The sequence below is a fragment of the Oncorhynchus tshawytscha genome, linkage group LG05, assembly GCF_018296145.1.
Source record: "Oncorhynchus tshawytscha isolate Ot180627B linkage group LG05, Otsh_v2.0, whole genome shotgun sequence".
Classification (NCBI taxonomy): domain Eukaryota; kingdom Metazoa; phylum Chordata; class Actinopteri; order Salmoniformes; family Salmonidae; genus Oncorhynchus; species Oncorhynchus tshawytscha.
The window spans coordinates 27655702-27677265 of record NC_056433.1 but is presented as its reverse complement, the minus strand read 5'-3'; the positions used below and the strand labels follow the sequence as shown (position 1 = coordinate 27677265).

General features: G+C 43.2%; 1 protein-coding gene across 1 annotated transcript in view; it reads right to left on the bottom strand.

Annotated features, from left to right (window-relative positions):
- LOC112250423 (nesprin-2) overlaps positions 1–21564 on the bottom strand; it is a 245510-nt gene that overhangs the window by 30809 nt on the left and 193137 nt on the right. The window contains exons 90-94 of the mRNA XM_042322697.1: positions 16402–16636; positions 15599–15793; positions 11184–11309; positions 8746–8901; positions 2526–2684 (exon numbers count right to left, since the gene is read on the bottom strand). Of these exons, the coding sequence (XP_042178631.1) occupies positions 2526–2684; positions 8746–8901; positions 11184–11309; positions 15599–15793; positions 16402–16636 (871 nt within the window). The remainder of the gene's footprint in view (positions 1–2525; positions 2685–8745; positions 8902–11183; positions 11310–15598; positions 15794–16401; positions 16637–21564) is intronic.

Here is a 21564-nt window from a genome sequence, read left to right as displayed (position 1 = left end):
TCAGAGGTCCGTTAAAAGCGCAGAGAGCATCATGAAGAACAAGGAACACACCAGGCAGGTCCGAGATACTGTTGTGAAGAAGTTTAAAGCTGGATTTGGATACAAAAAGATTTCCCAAGCTTTAAACATCCCAAGGAGCACTGTGCAAGCGATAATATTGAAATGGAAGGAGTATCAGACCACTGCAAATCTACCAAGACCTGGCCGTCCCTCTAAACTTTCAGCTCATACAAGGAGAAGACTGATCAGAGATGCAGCCAAGAGGCCCATGATCACTCTGGATGAACTGCAGAGATCTACAGCTGAGGTGGGAGACTCTGTCCATAGGACAACAATCAGTCGTATATTGCACAAATCTGGCCTTTATGGAAGAGTGGCAAGAAGAAAGCCATTTCTTAAAGATATCCATAAAAAGTGTTGTTTAAAGTTTGCCACAAGCCACCTGGGAGACACACCAAACATGTGGAAGAAGGTGCTCTGGTCAGATGAAACCAAAATTGAACTTTTTGGCAACAATGCAAAACGTTATGTTTGGCGTAAAAGCAACACAGCTCATCACCCTGGACACACCATCCCCACTGTCAAACATGGTGGTGGCAGCATCATGGTTTGGGCCTGCTTTTCTTCAGCAGGGACAGGGAAGATGGTTCAAATTGATGGGAAGATGGATGGAGCCAAATACAGGACCATTCTGGAAGAAAACCTGATGGAGTCTGCAAAACACCTGAGACTGGGACGGAGATTTGTCTTCCAACAAGACAATGATCCAAAACATAAAGCAAAATCTATAATGGAATGGTTCAAAAATAAACATATCCAGGTGTTAGAATGGCCAAGTCAAAGTCCAGACCTGAATCCAATCGAGAATCTGTGGAAAGAACTGAAAACTGCTGTTCACAAATGCTTTCCATCCAACCTCACTGAGCTCGAGCTGTTTTGCAAGGAGAAATGGGAAAAAATTTGTCTCTCGATGTGCAAGACATACCCCAAGCGACTTACAGCTGTAATCGCAGCAAAAGGTGGCGCTACAAAGTATTAACTTAAGGGGGCTGAATAATTTTGCACGCCCAATTTTTCAGTTTTTGATTTGTTAAAAAAGTTTGAAATATCCAATAAATGTCGTTCCACTTCATGATTGTGTCCCACTTGTTGTTGACTCTTCACAAAAAAATGCAGTTTTATATCTTTATGTTTGAAGCCTGAAATGTGGCAAAAGGTCGCAAAGTTCAAGGGGGCCGAATACTTTCGCAAGGCACTTTATATTCAGCATGACATTCATGCAAGCATTAAAATATATTTCCAACCCAAAATTAATATGAAATGCACTCATAACCTGTGCCATAAGCAATAAAAGGGTTAGCTGACAACATCACGAAAATGATGTGCACGCTTCAAAAGGGGCAGATGGCTGTGTGTTGTTTTTGTTCTGGATGGCCAGATAGCTAATCAACAACGGTAATGACGTATTTGAGACACAAGTGCTCATTGTGCAACTTTATGTTTTCAATATACATTGGGAATTAAATATACTGTAGTTAACATGTTATCAACAATCTAAGCCAACCCTATCTGTTTTACCACATATTTGAGCACGCCTCGGTTTTGGTGCTTAGCTATCAACCTCTCCACGTATTTAGACTAAGCTTCGTCTGGGCATGATATAGCCAGCTAGCTAAGCTACAGTAACTGCATGCTTAGAATTGCATCATGGGAGATTAAATGCACCCTGGGAATCGTAGTATGCTGTAGACGAGCGCAATACAGAAGCTTCAAAATGACAAAAACAATGAATCGTGCAGTATGACTAACAAAAATGATAAAACATCAAAATGTGTATCAAATCTTACAATAGTACATATATACTACGCATGATAACTGTTTATAAATTGGCGGAATTGTCCTTTAATTGAACATTTTGTAGAGGTTGATACATTTTTCAGAAGGGAAAATCAATTCTGAAATTTCAAAGTGGAAATTACAAACTTCAGAAGACTTTTTAGACCTCAAATGCACTACAAGTTTTACATTTCCTGCATTACAGGAAAGTTCTTCTGCAACAGGGTGATCAAATTAAGATCCTACATCTGTGTATAATTCTATGGACCCAGCATGGTCTGCAAGGTAAGGTAAACTACGTATCCATTCCAAACATGCTTTGTTTCAGTTTAAGAAGACAGTTATTTTTTTCTTGAAAGAATGGGTTGTGACCAGGATTGTAGTGGAGCAAAAACACCCTCTATGTGCGTTTTTACATTGTCAAAAGCAATTACACAAAACTAAATTGGCAATGTTAGCATTTGTTTTTTACGTTGTCCCATTGTCGGTCAACTCAACCAGCATAAAGCATTTTCCCAAAAATGTTTGCCACTATGTTGCCAATTGTAAGTGACAATTTTATATACGGTTTACATCAGAGGATATGTCCTAAAATGTGCACTGTACCCCAGTTACCTCTTACCTCATTCAGTTTCACCACACCGGAGGTTGTTTCCTAAAATGTGCACCATACCCCAGTTTCCTCCTACCTTCTTCAGTTTCTCCACCATCTCCTCGAGGCTGAGGTCTCCGCTGTGCGACACCTTGTTCTCCATCTGGGTCAGCCAGTCGCACAGCTCCTTGTTCTTGTCGTTGAAGATGGTCCAGGCACTGAGCCGGTCAGCGATCTCCTGCCTGCGTAGGGATACCTGAGAAGAAAAGGGAGGGGGAGGGTGAGTATATGTTGCCCCATATGAAACACTGGAATGTACCATGCATTCATATATTAGGTTTATTGACAGGGTGTCAAACTCAATTCCCAGTGCCTGCTGGATTCTGCACTTTGCAATTGAGTTCAAGGGAGCAACAGAAACCTACGTTAAGTGCGATCCTCGAGGACTGGATTTTGCTTGATAGACTAACAGGGGAAGGGATTGACAATCAGATACGGAAAAAACATTGTGATGGGGGTCTTTCCTAGCCTGGTCCCAGATCTGTTTGTGCTTTCGCCTAATCATTTGCAAACATGGCATGACAGTGAGGGAGTTGACATGATAGCAAAAACAGACTGACACTCAAGCTAGGTCTTGCCCCTCCAGTCTGGAACTATATGGCCACCTCAATTTTAATGAATCATTTTAGCCACTTTAACAGCATTAACTGAAAGTTAAGTTAAATAATACCCTCAGTAATGTTATTCTGATTGACAAAAAACAGATCTCAGGTCCAAAATGCTATATTTTGTCAAGTTACTTCAACACCCAGAACATAAGAGAGAAGTTGGCCACATTTAACACAAAAACAGGCACTGTCAACTAACTGTGTCACGCCTGCTCCTGCTACTCATGTCGTCGGTTTACTAACAACCGGTCTTGGAAACCATCATTATGCACACCTGCACCCCATCATCATGCACACCTGGACTTCATCACCACCTTGATTACTTCCCCTTCGTCTAGCACTCTGTACCCTCACTCATCAGGCAGTATTGGTTTTCATGTCCAGGCGTGTCTCATCCTACACGGGAGTATTGCTCCATGTTCGTTATTATTAAACTCAACAACTGCACCTGCTTCCTGACTCCCTGCATCTCTGTTACAGAATACTGCCTCAAAATATGGAAGCAGCAGAAGACGAGGTCCTCCGCGTCCTCCACTGCCTCGACACCACCCGAGAGGGTTCACCTCCAACTAACGAGCCAGTCCCCCATCCTACACAGCAGTCCACCCTGGTCAGCGATGCCCAACTGTTCCTCCCGGACAAATATGACTGGACTCCATCCAAATGTTGTGACTTCCTACAGTGCTCCCTCTATTTCGCCCAACGAGAGGTCCAAGGTTGCCACGGTAATTTCCCTGCTGCCCGGGGGCTGGTGCCCAGACTGCTGCGGAGTACACCCTCATCTTCCGGACTGTGGCAGCCTCCAGCAGATGGAATAAGCTGGCGCTACGCACCCTATTCCAAAGAGGACTGCGCAAAGAGGTCCAGACGGAGTTGGCATGCCGGGATGATAACCTTTCCTTGGATGCACACATCAATGGCCATCAGCCTGTACAACCTTCTTCGGGCACCACTTCCTGTAGTGTCCGGGGCGTCCCAACCCAAAGTCCACTGGGACAGAGGGCCGGCCCAGTGATAATTTGTCTCCCGGGGTAGGCGTGAGTATTTCTTCAGCATTTTCCGCCAAGCACTTCCTGGTTTCCATTTCACGGGTGGGCTGTCCCTACGGCTCTAGTGAACACCGGTGCCTCAAAGAAATTTATTGACCAGGCCCTTGTCTCCTCCCTGAACATTACCTTGTATCTGCTCTCCTCTCCTTTTCCAGTCCAACCTTGGATAAACTACCATTGGGATCCAGCACTATCACACACATCACAGCACCACTCGCCCTCACTGTGGGAACCTTGCACCGGGAAAGCCTTCCCTTCCTCATCACCACAGCTCCTGTACACAAAATCTTCCTCGGCCTCCCGTGGCTCCAACAGTATTACCCCACCATCTCCTGGTCGAGGATTAAAATCACTGCATGGGCACCCGGATATCAGAAGACCTGCTTTCCCTTACCTTGTGGTTCCACGTCGGGTGAGAGTCCTGTGAATGCCCTCCACGCCACCATTCCATCCTCCCATATCATTGGCCCCGTGTTTTGTGATGTAAATGTGGACAGCCGCCATGCTCTGGAGAAGGAACCCGCGCCTGCTACCTGCCCTCCTGAGTGCATCTACGTCCTCACGGAGGTGTGGGGTCAGTTCTTGACCTGGGAATACACATCCTTCGCCGCTGGACACCAAGGTATTACCCGCACTATTTCATCCATCTCCGCAAAGTACTGGTGGCCTACGTCAGCACAGGACGTCACCCGTTAGGTCAATTCATGCTCCATATGTGCCCCTACAATCTCCCGGCACACTCCAGCAGGGAAACTCCTTTCCATTCCTCAGCGGCCTTGGTCCCATCTGTCCATAGATTTTGTTACTGATCTCCCTCTGTCTAATGGTTTCACCACTATTACGGTTGTTGTGGACAGATTCTCTAAATCCTGCCATTTTTATCCCTCTGGTCTTCATACCCCGCTGAGGCACTATTCCAGCAGGTCTTCCGGGCACGATGGCCTTCCTGAGGACATTGTCTCCGACCGTGGCCCCCAATTCACGTCATGGGTATGGAAAGCCTTTTTGGAGAAGCTGGGGGTCACAGTAAGCCTCACTTCCGGGTACCGGCCTCAGTCTAACAGGTTTGAGAGGATGAACCTGGTACTGGGAAGGTTCCTGAGGAGTCACTGCCAGGACAGGCAGGGTTCTTTCTCTGGGCAGAGTACGCCTAGAATTCCTCCATTGCATCACTCCTCCATTGGGCTGACTCCCTTACAGTGTGTTCTGGGATATCAGCCAGCCCTGGCGCCATGGACCCCGAGCCAGACCGAAGCTCCTGCAGTGGATGAGTGGTTCAGGCACGCAGAAAGTTTTGGAACGATGCCCTCGTGAGACTCCAGCGCACCGTCAGAAGGAGCATGTGGATCACCACCGCAGTTAGGGTCCTGTATTCCATCTGGCTCTCCACCAGGAACCTCTCACTCTGCCTGCCCTGTAAGAAGTCTGAGCCCCCGGTTCGTGGGGCCATTCAAGGTCCTCTGGAGGATCAACGAGGTGACATATAGATTACAGCTCCCCCTAACTACCGGATCTCACCCTCTTTTCATGTTTCCCTCAGGCCGGTGATTTCTGGTCCCGTGGATGCCACCCCCCACGACACCCCTCCTGACTCCCAACGTTGTGGGGGTAGGCTCCAGTACTTGGTGGACTGGGAGGGGTACGGTCCAGAGGAGCGGTGTTGGGTCCCGGTGGACGACATTCTAGATCCCAACATCATTCGAGATTTCCACCTTCTCCATCCAGACTGGCCCACTCAGAGCCCTCGGAGCCACCCTCCTGGCCCGGCGACGTCCGGCGGGGGGTACTGTCACACCTACTCCCACTCTGGTGGTGACGCCCCCGGTTTTCTAACCACCGGTCCTGGCAACCCATCATTACGGACACCTGCACCCCATCATGATGAATGCAGGGCCTTTTTCACCACCTTGATTACTTCCCCTTTATTTAGCACTCTGTATCCTCACTCATCACGCAGTATTGCTTCTGTTTTCATGTCCAGATGCTTCTCTTGTTTTGTATCACTCCATGTCCATTATTATTAAGCTGAATACCTGCATCTCCGTTAAACTGTGAGTGAGGTTGAGTCTAAATTGAAAACACCACACAACGCAGGTTTGTTGAAAGTAGCCCATAAATAATACACTGACGTGCCAAAGGACTTTGAAAATGCCAATCCAACTGGATTGGTTTTGTATCACTATGCAAGCAAGGTTTTCAGCTGTATTCTCCAGCTCCCATGCTATCGATGCCTATCAGTAAGGGGGCTACTTCAAGTAAGGGGGCTACTTCAAGTAAGGGGGCTACTTCAAGTAAGGGGGCTACTTCAAGAGTGCTTTTGGCTACTAATGCAAAATTGTACAGGCCCAGAAGTGCTTGTGATAAAACCTCCCTGCTGTCTATTCCATTCCGTGAATAATCTAGTTCTACCAGAAGATATCATAAGTGGAAAGGCATGGTACAAATATCCTACAGTACATAGTCTTATTCCCATTAAAGCAGCCGAATGCAAGTTTGACCCAGTTATATAAAGTTGGCTTGTTCCAGAAGTGTGGACCTCTGACACATTTCATTGTACATTGAAAAGCAACAAGGAAAATGAATTTCAGTGTGCTTTGTGAATTGACTGAGTTGAAATGGAATTGATCCCAACCGTTGTGTGTACCAGTTCACTATAAGGCAATGCAAATGCAAGAACCCTGGTGGACTCCCCATAATCAAGTAAATTGAGTGAGGCCTCAAGACAGTCAAGCTTTTTTTTTACATAAAATGAATATGGTCCATTTTCCTAATGAGAGCTTAATGTGATAATTATATTCCCATTACTCCACAAAGGAGGGGATGCTGATTGTTTGAGGTCAAAGAGCTTAACTGGCAGATATTGGTTCATTGGGTTGCCAATATTTCATTGTCTGTTCATTGTTTTGTTTTTCACAAGCGTGGCTCTTTCTCTCACTTAACTTACCATTGAGGCTTAAAATTCTTAATATTCCATTAGGAGCGGTTTCTATTGTGACCTGTCATACCCTGTGAGGAATTGCGTTGCCACCACAACAATAGGGGACAGGGGCTGTCTTCTGAAACACAGGCAGGCCACAGCCCTGGCTGGCCATCTGTCCCTCAGCCATTCCAGTGACTGGCTCCACCTGCAACCTGTTAGCCTTCTGGGGACGGCGCCATGTGTTGTGGGGACACTGTCATATAAGGGCTCCATTGTGGTTCTATGAAGCATACAAGCATGTATGTAATACATGCTAAAGTGGAGACACGGAAATTGATCTCAAAATGCTTACTGTCGTGGATTGTAAAACAAAACCAAAGTGTGGATTGAAGTCACTCCTTGCCCATAGACTGCTTTCAAGGTAATGAAACAAATGTCTAAATATGTCAAATGAATGAACTACCACTTGAGCCTATTTATAATAGCAATGCAACACTATCTTTTAAGGACAACTAATGGTTGCTGCCAGCTCTGTGTCCCCACAAGTGCACCAGTTTCAACAATTTCCCTAACAGGTTACAAGTGGGGCAGTCACTGGAACCATGAGGGCACCATTGTTGCTCCAACAACAAGGACTAACGTGCAACAACAAGTCAGTCATCAGGAAAAAAACTAACAGGCATTTATACAAAAATGCTCTGTTTGTTTTTGATTTAAAGGGAGATGTAACTGTAGCTTGGAATACTGACCTCTGCTCAGCTAAAGAGCTAAACACCTCCATTCACCATTGTTAAAACTAGTCTGCATGGGAATTTAACTTAGTAACAGTAACAAATTCAGTTACAAACTCCAACAGAGGCATTCAAATCACTCACGTGCTGCGGACATTTCGTCTTACAATCAGTAATAGACAAATTCAGTTACAAACCCCAACAGAACTATGAATGACCGTTTGACCACAGCGTTCAAAACGCCCATGTGCTTGTATCAGGACCCAATTAGGTCTCAAAACAATCAAACTAAATCCTGCCCCCCCACAAAAAAACAGTAAATCTTTCTCTCACTGACAAAGATGTACTGTACATCATTAGTAAAATATTATACCACATGAGAGCACAAATACTAATGTCTCTTACAGAGGCATTCAGAACCTCAACCCCTGAAACACAGTATGTGCAAATAACTATTGAGGAGATATTAAAAGGGCACACTGGAAATGTCAAATGTTCAACACTATCTAATGTTAAACTCCTAAATCTTAAGCAGAAATAGAAACACTACATTTTCAAATAATATTTGGGGGAAATGCAAGTATCGAATGTATTTTTGCTGGCCAGTAGTGGCATCCCATTCAGCCACTTGTCAGTTTTTCCCTCCATTCCATGCTGCTCCTATTCTCTTGCTGCACTGCCATGAATGAGTGTGTTTTGTGTGTGTCTCCACTCGCTGGACACACATTCACCGGTCAAAGCCCCAGTAGTGGAGGAGCCTTTTGTGTGGCCAGAACATAGCTAGTGACTACTCTATTTTATATCTCTACCTTCCCTCCCTCTCATCCACTTTCACTCTCTCAAATAAAATCAGTCTTCCTCTCTCTCTAACACACACACTGACAGACCGACATCTTACTTCTCTTTCCCTACATTTCTCTCTCTCTCTCTCCATCCATGCCCCTCTCACCTTTAGACAGAGTTCCTCCCACTGGCAGTGCAGCTGCTCCACCTGTCCTTGTAGTAGGGTAGCATCCCCGGCCAAGATGTACTGGGACAGATCCGTCTTCATGGTGGACAACTCCTTCACTCCACCAGCCCACAACTCCAGAGAGGCCTCGTTCTCCTGCATAACACACACACGTGCAGAACACACACACCACTGACCGGTCAGGCACCCCGGCGCTGTATTAAGTGCATACTAGTCGAGTACGTGTGTGTTTCTCTCTCTCTGTCTCTGTATGTGTGTCTCTCTCTCTTTCTCTCAAGGATTATGGGAGGGGGAGGGGAGCAAGGGGATAACTGGGAGGGGAGAAGAGGGAAGTGAAGGGGGGAAGGGAGAGGGGGGAAAGAGGGAAACAGAGGGGAGTGTAGGAAACTCATAATAGTGGGACTCAGTGGGTGGCAGGATAATGGGAGCCCCCAAAACCTGTTGGTAACTCTGGCCCCTTTGTGAGTGCCTGAAAAAAACCCTCAATCAATTCACTTTCCCCCAGTCAAATTCAAACTCAAACAACTTTTACTGGCATGACAAGAGTGATAAACAACTTTTACTGGCATGACAAGAGTGATACCCAACACAGCAATGATTTTCCATAGCTGCAGTGATGAAATTACAAACCCAAACAAGCAAATGTGTGTGCTAAGAAAGCCGAATAAGGTGTATTAGAGACAAGAAAATAATACCATGTCTCTCCTCGTATCTTAGAGCGTGTCCCAAATGGGGCCCATCTCCTTATATAATGCAGTACTTTTGACCAGAGCCTTATGGACCCTGGTCAAAAGTAATACATTATAGGGTATAGTGTGCCATTTGGGATGTGATTAAACACGTATTTACCCTTTTTCCCCTCCTTTTCCTACATAGTTTTTTCTTTCTTTTTTTCCCTTGTCTTATTATGTAAAGTGTGTTGAGACCCTTGGACAATGCACTTTAAATAAACCTGATTGCACTTGACTTGACTATCTTTGTTTGCCACTGTTATCCTCATTCTTCACAATAGAAGTACCTCTCCAATGAGACCCTGATTGACAGCCTCCCACAAAATGAGATTAAAGGGTTAGTTCAGTCAAAAACTATATTTTAGTGTTTTGTTCATTAGTGCACTGTTAATATAATCCCAAAACGTTGTGCAGGTTTCATATGATGTGAAACACTCTGTTCTGAAAGTACTCTACCTTGAAAACTTGACTGCAGACATGTACATTTTTGTAGATTTTATTAACAGTGGACGATTGAGCAAAATATTAAATATATTTTTGAGTGAACTATCCTTTTAAGTCAGGTCTGAGGCGCTGCTATTACGCAGAATTGAAATAAAACAGTATTACATTGTATCTAGATGTTTGATTTTATCATTATCAATGTCTTGGCAATTTCTATGTCAGTAAGCACATTTCCATTCACAGTTTTTATACGAGTAAAGTCATACTGTATAAAAAAAATAATGACAGCTGTGATGTAAACAGAAAGTTTACAAGTACAATTTTATGAATGCCGACAGATCATTTGCGATCAGTGGGATCTTTTTGTATCGGTAAAATGTATTGTGCAAGAAATGTCGGTGGAAACGCCTTTATGAGTCACCCGATGATGATATGGTGTGTGATCCAACCAGATAACTTAGAAACCATGCAGTTTATTAGGCTACAGATGACATACATGATGATGAACTTTACAGGGTGGTGAAAGCGCAAGGGGATGAGCTTGATGCTCCTTTCAAATAAATATTGAGGGTCTTATTATGGAAAAATGATGATCGATGACAAATAAAAATATTATCGCTCTTGTACATAATAGGCTAATCTCATCATGTATAGCCTACCCGCACAGGATCTGTTGTTGGCTAGAGCACACATGTCAAGACCAAAGTAGGCACATACATTTGCTATTTAACGCAACAGTTTTGGTGACAAAACTATCACTACATGAAGGTTACATGAAAAATACATTTTTTTGTGTGCACTACCTCATCACACCAAGTCCGTTTGGTGTAAACACACCTCTGGTGGGTAAATACGCATATTTTCTTTATGCTGATTTTAGATTATTCGCATAAAAATTGGTCACGAATTGGTTGGAAACCTAGCTAGTGTTACTCACCTAATGACTTACCTCAAGTGTTACCTTCTAAGCAAACAGCACAGAGAGGTTCAAATCCACCCACACAGAGAGATACTAATATACACAGCTCAATATCACAAAGTAGGATGCACACACATGCAGTTGCACGTAAGCACACACAGACACACACTTGCACGTATGTACGCTCACTGGCATGCGTGTCTCCACGCACGCAACACGCACACACACACACACACACACACACACACACACACACACACACACACACACACACACACACACACACACACACACACACAGACACAGATCCAGAAGGTAGTCACCTCTGTGAGCTTCTCTTCACCCTGTAGCTCCTCCAGCCTCTCTGGCAGCGGTTGCTTCAGCCTGTCCCTGAGCTCGTCCAGTTTGTGTGCGCTGTCGACTAGTCTGACTTGAAAGTGGCCCCAATTCTACAAGATATAGAGAAGGTAAATTTAACAATCTCATTGACAGTATTAGTTTACAGTCCAGTTCAGCAAAAAACAAATTGAATAGCGTGACTTAGGTAAATTATATTATTCTATGGGCAAAAAGGGTTCCCAGAAATAGACAAGTCACACCTCTCCACGTCCACAATCAAAAGTTTTAAATGCATTTTCTGAATATACCACTAAGACACAAATGTTACCCCAACTCTAATCAAATATTCAGTCACACATTTGAGTGGGAGATTGGTGTGTATTTCCCTTTCTATAATGACAATTAGCTATCTCTATTTCAGACATTGTCTTAGCCTGATTCCACTATTGTGCTTGTGTCACGGCCTGGTCGGTTTCACCTGTTCCTGTGATTGTCTCCCCCCCTCCAGGTGTCGCTTATTTTCCCCAGTGTATTTATCCCTGTGTTTCCTGTCTCTCTGTGTCAGTTCATCTTGTATGTTTAGTCAAGTCAACCAGCGTGTTTTTCCCGTACTCCTTTTCTATTCGTTTTTATAGTCTTCCCGGTTCTGACCCCTGTACCTATTGGACTCTGATCTGGTTTTGACCTTTTGCATGTACACGACCACTCTCTTGCCTACCCTTTTTGGATTAATAAACATTGTAAGACTCCAACCATCTGCCTCCTGTTTCTGCATCTGGGTCTCGCCTTGATAGCTTGGGGATTTCCCATTCACCGGGGCTGACATAAACTCTTTGACTTGGCCTCCTAAATCTGCCTCCTGTGTCTGCATCTGGGTCTCGCCTATATAGCTTGGGGATTTCCCATTCACCGGGGCTGACATAAACTCTTTGACTTGGCCTCCTGAATACCTATTTAGTGCACTACTTTTGACCAGGACCCATAGGGCTCTGGTAAAAAGTATAATGCCTTCAAAAAGTATTCATACCCCTGGACTTATTCCATATTTTGTTGTGTTACAGCCTGAAATCAAAATGTACTAAATGTATATTTTTTTACACATGCAAAGTGTAAACATGTTTTTAGAAATGTTTGCTAATTTGTGGAAAATGAAAATGTCACAGCAGTCCGTGACCGGGAGTCCCATGAGGCGGCGCACAATTGTCCCAGGTTCGTCCGGGTTAGGGGATGGTTTGGCCGGCCCGGGATTTCCTTGTCCTACCGCACTCTAGCAACCCCTTGTGGCGGGCAGGGCACCTGCAAGCTGACTTCGAACGCCAGTTGTACGGTGTTTCCTCCGACACATTGGTGTGGCTGGCTTCCGGTTTAATCAAGCAGTGTGTCAAGAAGCAGTGCGGTTTGGCAGGGTTGTGTTTTCGGGGACGCATGGCTCTCGACCTTCGCCTCTCCAGAATCCGTATGGGAGTTGCAGCGATGAGACAAGACTAACTACCAATTGGATATTATGATATTGGTGAGAAAAAAGGGGTAAAAGTACAAAAAAAATGTTATCTCCCTCAGTTGGATCAAAAACATTGTCACAGCCAAAACTCGAACTGCTTTAAAGTCACCATTGGCCTCATGGGGAAATCCCTGAGCGGTTTCCTTCCTCTCTGGCAATGGAGTTAGGAAGGACGCCTGTATCTTTGTAGTGATTGGGTGTATTGACCAATCCAAAGTGTAATTCATAACTTTACCAACCTCAATAGATGGGTTAGCTGACAACGTCTCAAAAATGATGTGCATGCTTCCATGGGGCAGAAGTCAACAAGTTGTTGTGATTCTGGATGGTCAGACTGCTAACAAGAATGACAGGAAACTGACATGTAGGGGATTGTAAGTGGCTCGTTTTAGCTCATTTAATCTTGTTCTTGATACCATGTCTTGTTTGTAGGTGTTTTCACTGATTTCATGTCAATGTTAATGTGGCTAAAATTTAGCTAGATAACTATCCAACAACTGTAACGATGTATTTGAGAGAAGTGCTCATTGTGCAAATATATTTATGTTTCAATAAACATTGGAGACGAAATATGGCTTACATGTTGCCAACCATGTCTGTTTCGCTACATAGTTGCGCATGAGTCGGTTCTGTTGCTAAACAACCATCCCCTATAAAGGTGCCCTTCTTTGCAAGGCATTGTAAAATTGTATTATTGGACACAGAGTGAGTACATGCAGCTTATTCTGTGACTTGTAAAGCAAGTTGTTAGGCTTGCAATAACAAAGGGGTTGAATACTTATTGACTTAAGGCATTTCAACTTTTCATTTAAAAACATATATATATTTCTAAAAACATAATTCCACTTTGACATTATGGGCTATTGTTTGTAAGCCAGTGACACAACATCTCAATTTAATGTGGAAAAAAGTCTAGGTGTGTGAATACTTTCTGAAGGCATTGTAGTGTACTATATAGGGAATTGGGTGTCATTTTGGACACAACACTTAACTTGGCCTCTGTGGCTTCTGCTTTCACGCAGATCCTATGGAAGGGGTTCACACAACTAACATGACCCCCCAGGGGGTCGTAAACAACACTCACAGATTAAGTCATAATGGTTCCAACAGACAGCAACAAGTGTGAGTAGTCACTAGATGGCCACTTAGAATGGTATAATTTGGTTTGCATGGGGTTTTCAAAGGGATGGGATTATGGTTAGAGTAAAATTGTGGGTTTATGGTGGTTGAAATCGTGTTTGTGGTTATGAGGTGCGATACTTGTACCCTTTCTAGCATGGCCGGATAGCAAAGACTCAAAGCAAGCCCCTTTCGAGGCTCACAACTGCCTCTGTGTCACAGCAACAACCAATCAGATTCAGCAGCCTGAGGGGTGTGGTTTCATCCATCCTTTAAGACAGAGGTAAAGGAACCGCTCCTAAATTGACTTCAGGTTCAAATCTAGGATCAGCTTGCCATCTCCCAAATCCTAGCTACAGACTTTACGGTGAAAACTGCAAAACTGACTTTACATCATCATCTCGGGAAAATGTCATCCTAAACCGTAGTGACAACTTTAAGGGCTGGTTTCCCAGACACAGATTAGGCCTAGAACTGGACTGAAAAGTGCTTTCAATGAGAATCTCCTCTTCTTAGTCCAGAACTAGGCTTAATCTGTGTCTGGAAAATCAGCCCTAATTTTCTCTCTATGAAATGTTTTGTAAAATTAGAATTGGAAATGTCAGTTTACTTCCTGAAATTACTGAATTGAAATGGATGGAATTGAGCCCAAACCAGATGGTGGTAGCAGTAGTGATGGACCATACCGTGCCCAATATTCTGTATTTCTCAGGGTTAGCTGGCAACTGTACAATTTATTTTGATTTGATGATGGTGGTAGTGGGTAGTGTTAGGTGGCAGTCAGTTAGAGATTTTGTGTCCGAAAATGATCTATTGTGCCAGTAGGATTCAGTCATCCGTTGATGGATGATGGATGATGGATGACGGACAAGATGGCCAGACATAAAACATTTTTTCAAGTAGGCAACTTGCTGCCGAAAAATATTTGAGTTGAAGTTGAGTTGATGGAAATACACAGACAATTGTGAATGCATTATATACAATTTCATCCGTGTTATTGCGTCGCTGTGTGGCCTTAACCGTAGCTGGCAGCTGGCCCCTGCATGGATTATGGTTAGATTAGGCTTGCTCTTTGATGGCCTTGGCTGTTAGGGGGCTTTCACTGGGCAGTGCACAGATACAGTACATGGTATGTGGGTCAACTGCAGCTAACAGACATTCAAATCACACAGACAGCCAACCCCCAGCCCGACTCATAAAGAAGGGGGTTTTGGTGCTTGTACTGAAGAACATGGGGTAAAAAAGAGAGAGGGGGTGGAGAGAGAGAGGAGAGAGAGGAGAGAGTGGAGAGAGAGGAGAGAGAGAGAATAAGAGATGTGTCATAATTACATATCATTTTAGAGATCCTCCACCTTAATCATAATCTTCCCTATCAGATAAATTGGAATCCCTGTCTATCGTGAAAGAACAAAAGAAGGTCTGCTCTTTTTGCATTCTTTTTGCATTCTGTCTTTTTGTTTCAAAATAATCTATTATTGGTCGACCCAATAAGGATAATTTCTGAACAATATTTCTGTCCAGTTAGTGGAACACTTTTGGGTCAATAGCAAGCTCAGAGGCAAAAGTTCTGTGTATCCTCTTTAACAGTTAATTTTTATTTTTTTCTTGCACTGATTTTGAAGTTTATGACGATGATATTTGTTTAGCTTATTTGTTTCGTAAAATGCACTGATTGCACTGCTAAATGCCAAAAAAGTAAAAAATGACTACAATGTAAAATTAGCGCTCACGTTCAAGTGCTTCCAAGAGATTGATTGGTTAATTGATCGACTGATATACCTGAACAACAGTTTCCAGCAGGATTCTCCTTTCTCCCAGTAGCTCCCTGGCGTGGTTCCAGGACTCCTGCAAGGTCTGTAACTCTGTCTGTAGCTGGGCCTGTGTCTGTAGCTCTGCCATGGAGGATAGCAGCCTGCCTGTCTCTAGGGTGTGTCTGTAGAAGCCATTGTGTTTGGCGAGAGTCTCTTCAGCACGCTGAAGAGGGGAGACAAAGCGGTCTGAGTTACTGTATAGTTTCACCTATGATGGGTTAGCATCTGTTAGCCTATTTAACAGAGGGGAGACAAAGCAGTCTGAGTTACTGTATAGTTTCACCTATGATGGGTTAGCATCTGTTAGCCTATTTAACAGTAGAAGGTGTTACTTTTTATTTTATTGTTTCATATTATTCGATTTGTATGTTGTTGTTCTTCATCCCAGTATTGTGTTTAGACCAAGTTTGGGGATGAGTTGGAGCCGCCAGAGGTTTGTTGGGGATGGGGGGCGGGAAGGGTGGGAGGTGAAATGGTTCAATAATTGATTGTACTGATAGTGACTCAATATAACAACAAAAAAATCTAAAAATGATTTAACACTATGTTCAACAGCATATATCAAAAACCTCTCTTTTAGTGTATCAAGTTGTGGAATGAAAATAAACAGCACCTAAAATGTGTTGTGCACTGCGGTACTCCAAAATCACATACATGTTTAGAAACAGCTAATATTGCCCTGATAGCTCTGAATTAGCACGGTCTCTATTAAAATGGAATGACCATTCATCACAGATCATTTATTTAATTATATTTAAATGATGTTCTCACCCCCAAGTCCTCCAGGGAACATGGTAGCTGCTGCAGAGTGCAGAGGGCCTGAGCAGCAGAGGGAAGTAAGGTCTCCACATCTCTCAGCAGCCCCCCTAGCCTCCTCACACCCCGGGTGTAGAACCGCCACTGGCCCAGCCGTTCCTGCACCAGGCTACTTCGCTGCTGTGCCACACTAACAATCCGCTGCCATCGCTCTCTCATCTGGGCGAGCTTTAGGGTGAGGTCAGGCCTGCTTGGAGGGGAGGACAGGAGAGCAGAGGGGGAGAGAAGGAAGGGGAGGAAAGAATAAGATAGGAGGGCAGAGGAGAGGAGAGAAGAGATAATCAACCATGGTTGATGGCAACAGTATTTTCGGGTCATTTACACCATATAAGGATAACTAGCGAGCACATCACTGAAATACATTACCCCAAAGTGCCCCATTTGTATTGTTTAAAATTGGTAATTTATGCTTTTATCCATAAAAAACGATCCAACTGGATGGTATATTGATCTCTCTCATCATATGCTTAACAAGCAAAACAAAACAAGATCAGTACTGTCATCCAGCAAAACCGAAGAGAAGCTGCCGTCCAAACATTCTAACACTATGGGCGGAGAAACCGAGGGAGAATACCCCACTTCATTCTCCAGGGACAACAGTGCTCTGTTGGCTACCATGAATGAGCAACTGAAGAAGCTCAATTTGATCTCTGGGGTATTGGCAGAAATTTAGGCCCTAAGATGATCTATGGAGTTCCACAAGAAATGAATCCCGGAGGTAAGGGCAGAAAATGTAACCCTTCGAGCCACAGTAGCGACCCTCCAAACTACAACAAATACACTCCAGGATGACAATAAATAAATGAAGGCGGCAATACAAGACTTAAAATGCAGAAACATTGTCATCATGGGGGTGGAAGAGAAGGAAAAAGAAGACTACCTGGGAAAATGATGGAGGAAGAGGTGGCAAACGTGGACTACCAAAGGGCACACCGGTTTGGTAGGAAGGTTCTCAACAAACTGAAACTAACCCACTAAAATATGAAAGTGGCAGTTCTGGAAAGAGGAAGGGAACTGAAGGGAACAATTTTCTCTATCAATGAGCTGGTGAAATACTGGTGAAATCATATGATAGGAGGCGCATACTGTGCCGTATTCTAAAACACCACAGGGCCAGAAAGTATAACCCTGCCGTACTGAGCCAGTAATTCCCAATTAGGCATACACAAGACTACATATTTATTTTACAATCTCTCTCTCTCTCACTCTCTATAGGCCTACCTTTGCGTTCTCGAACAGTCCCCCCCTCATCATGTCTGGATGGAAATGCACTAAAATGATATCAGACTGAATGCCTTTCCATTAAGAAGTATATTAGCAGGCCTAAGTGGCAGGCTAACGATGCGGTGCCGATACAGCAACAATTGTATATTGCTGGAGATGGGCTAGTAGGCTATTGGAAGACATTTATTTTTATTAGTGATATTGTGTTACAAGTTATTTATTAGGTTACTATTCAGAGCAACTCACAGCTGATTGTCATTTAAGGAATAGGCAAATGGGACACAAATGGATTGGAAACAGAGTCCTTTGGTGAAGGACAATCAAATCAAATGTTGTTTGTCACATGCTTCGTAAACAACAGGTGTAGACTAACAGTAAAATGCTTACTTATGGGCCTCTCCCAACAACGCAGAGAGAAAACAAGAGAAATAATAGAACAAAAATAACACGAGGAATAAATACACGATGAGTAACAATAACTTGGCTATATACATGGGGTACAAGTACTGAGTTGATGTGCAGGGGTATGACGTTATTGAGGAAGATATGTACACATAGGTAGGGATAAAATGACTAGGCAACAGGATAGATAATAAACAGTAGCATTAGCATATGTGATGAGTCAAAAGAGTTAGTGTAAAAAGGGTAAATGCAGATAGTCCGGGTTAACTATTTAAAGTGGAACTGACAGTGTTTTACCAACATTAAATCTTATTAAAATCTGTTCATGTACACCCCCAGGAAGAATATGATAGCTTTTTTTAGTACATTTCCTGAGACGAGAGCACTTAGTTATGGTCATTTTCAAGTACCTTTATAGAATGTGTAGAGTGACGTAGAGTAAGGCATTTATGAAAATGTTATAACAATATAGAGTGGGAAAGCTGCCGTGCATTTGGACAATTAATAGACACTGCAGCAAATAAAACCTAATAGCCAATCAGAGCTACTGTAGGCCTATATATAAATAAGGCATTTTACACACCGGCCTGCCATTATTCAATTCGAACTGGACTGTGTGTTTAAGGGCAGAAGCAACAGTACAACTTTACATCATTAGAAAGCCACAAAATACATCTGAATGGATTTTTGCAAATACTGTATGTAAATACAGTGGGGCAAAAAAAGTATTTAGTCAGCCACCAATTGTGCAAGTTCTCCCACTTAAAAAGATGAGAGAGGCCTGTAATTTTCATCATAGGTATACTTCAACTATGACAGACAAAATTAGAAAAAAAATCCAGAAAATCACATTGTAGGATTTTTAATAAATTTATTTGCAAATTATGGTGGAAAATAAGTATTTGGTCAATAACAAAAGTTTATCTCAATACTTTGTTATATACCCTTTGTTGGCAATGACAGAGGTCAAACGTTTTCTGTAAGTCTTCACAAGGTTTTCACACACTGTTGCTGGTATTTTGGCCCATTCCTCCATGCAGATCTCCTCTAGAGCAGTGATGTTTTTGGGCTGTTGCTGGGCAACACGGACTTTCAACTCCCTACAAAGATTTTCTATGGGGTTGAGATCTGGAGACTGGCTAGGCCACTCCAGGACCTTGAAATGCTTCTTACGAAGCCACTCCGTTGCCCGGGTGGTGTGTTTGGGATCATTGTCATGCTGAAAGACCCAGCCACGTTTCATCTTCAATGCCTTCGCTGATGGAAGGAGATTTTCACTCAAAATCTCACGATACATGGCCCCATTCATTCTTTCCTTTACACGGATCAGTTGTCCTGGTCCCTTTGCAGAAAAACAGCCCCAAAGCATGATGTTTCCACCCCCATGCTTCACAGTAGGTATGGTGTTCTTTGGATGCAACTCAGCATTCTTTGTCCTCCAAACACGACGAGTTTAATTTTTACCAAAACGTTCTATTTTGGTTTCATCTGACCATATGACATTCTCCCAATCTTCTTCTGGATCATCCAACTGCTCTCTAGCAAACTTCAGACGGGCCTGGACATGTACTGGCTTAAGCAGGGGGACACGTCTGGCACTGCAGGATTTGAGCCCCTGGCGGTGTAGTGTGTTACTGATGGTAGGCTTTGTTACTTTGGTCCCAGCTCTCTGCAGGTCATTCACTAGGTCCCCCTGTGTGGTTCTGGGATTTTTGCTCACCGTTCTTGTGATCATTTTGACCCCACGGAGTGAGATCTTGCGTGGAGCCCCAGATCGAGGGAGATTATCAGTGGTCTTGTATGTCTTCCATTTCCTAATAATTGCTCCCACAGTTGATTTCTTCAAACCAAGCTGCTTACCTATTGCAGATTCAGTCTTCCCAGCCTGGTGCAGGTCTACAATTTGACAGCTCTTTGGTCTTGGCCATGGTGGAGTTTGGAGTGTGAGTGTTTGAGGTTGTGGACAGGTGTCTTTTATACTGATAATAAGTTCAAACAGGTACCATCAATACAGGTGACGAGTGGAGGACAGAGGAGCCTCTTAACTTCTTGGATATAGGGGGCGCTCTTTTAATTTATGGATAAAAAAACGTGCCCGTTTTAAGCGCAATATTTTGTCACGAAAAGATGCTCGACTATGCATATAATTGGCAGCTTTGGAAAGAAAACACTAAGGTTTCCAAAACTGCAAAGATATTATCTGTGAGTGCCACAGAACTCATGCTACAGGCGAAACCAAGATGAAACTTCAACCAGGAAATGGGCAGAATTTTTGAAGCTCTGTTTTCCATTGTCTCCTTATATGGCTGTGAATGCGCCGGGAATGAGCCTGCCCTTTCTATCGTTTCTCCAAGGTGTCTGCAGCATTGTGACGTATTTGTAGGCATATCATTGGAAGATTGGCCATAAGAGACTACATTTACCAGGGGTCCGCGCGGTGTCCTTTGTCTAAATTGGTGCGTAATCTACAAGCTGCACGCAGTCATCCAGTGATTGAGAGGAGAGAGGAGGCTTTCAACGAACGATATATCATGAAGAGATATGTGAAAAACACCTTGAGGATTGATTCTAAACAACGTTTACCATGTTTCAGTCGATATTATGGAGTTAATTTGGAAAAAAGTTTGCGTTTTGAAGACTGAATTTTCGTTTTGTTTTGGTAGCCAAACGTGACGCACCAAACGGAGCAATTTCTCCTAAACAAATAATCTTTCAGGAAAAACTGAGCATTTGCTATCTAACTGAGAGTCTCCTCATTGAAAACATCTGGGGTTCTTCAAAGGTAATGATTTTATTTGAATGATTTTCTGGTTTTTGTGAAAATGTTGCCTGCTGATGCTAATGCTAAATGCTACGCTAGCTGTGCTAGCTGTTACACAAATGCTTGTTTTGCTATGGTTGAGAAGCATATTTTGAAAATCTAAGATGACAGTGTTGTTAACAAAAGGCTCAGCTTGAGAGCTAGCATATTAATTTCATTTCATTTGCGATTTTCATGAATAGTTAACGTTGTGTTATGCTAATGAGCTGCGGGGATAATTACACTCCTGGATACAGGTTTTTTTCGAAGCTAAACGTGACGCACCAAACGGAGCGATTTCTCCTAAACAAATAATCTTTCAGGAAAAACTGAGCATTTGCTATCTAACTGAGAGTCTCCTCATTGAAAACATCTGAAGTTCTTCAAAGGTAAATGATTTTATTTGAATGATTTTCTGGTTTTTGTGAAAATGTTGCCTGCTGATGCTAATGCTAAATGCTACGCTAGCTATTAATACTGTTACACAAATGCTTGTTTTGCTATGGTTGAGAAGCATATTTTGAAAATCTGAGATGACAGTGTTGTTAACAAAAGGCTAAGCTTGAGAGCTAGCATATTAATTTCATTTCATTTGTGATTTTCATGAATAGTTAACGTTGCGTTATGGTAATGAGCTTGAGGCTGTATTCACGATCCCGGATCCGGGATGGCTCGACGCAAGAAGTTAAAGA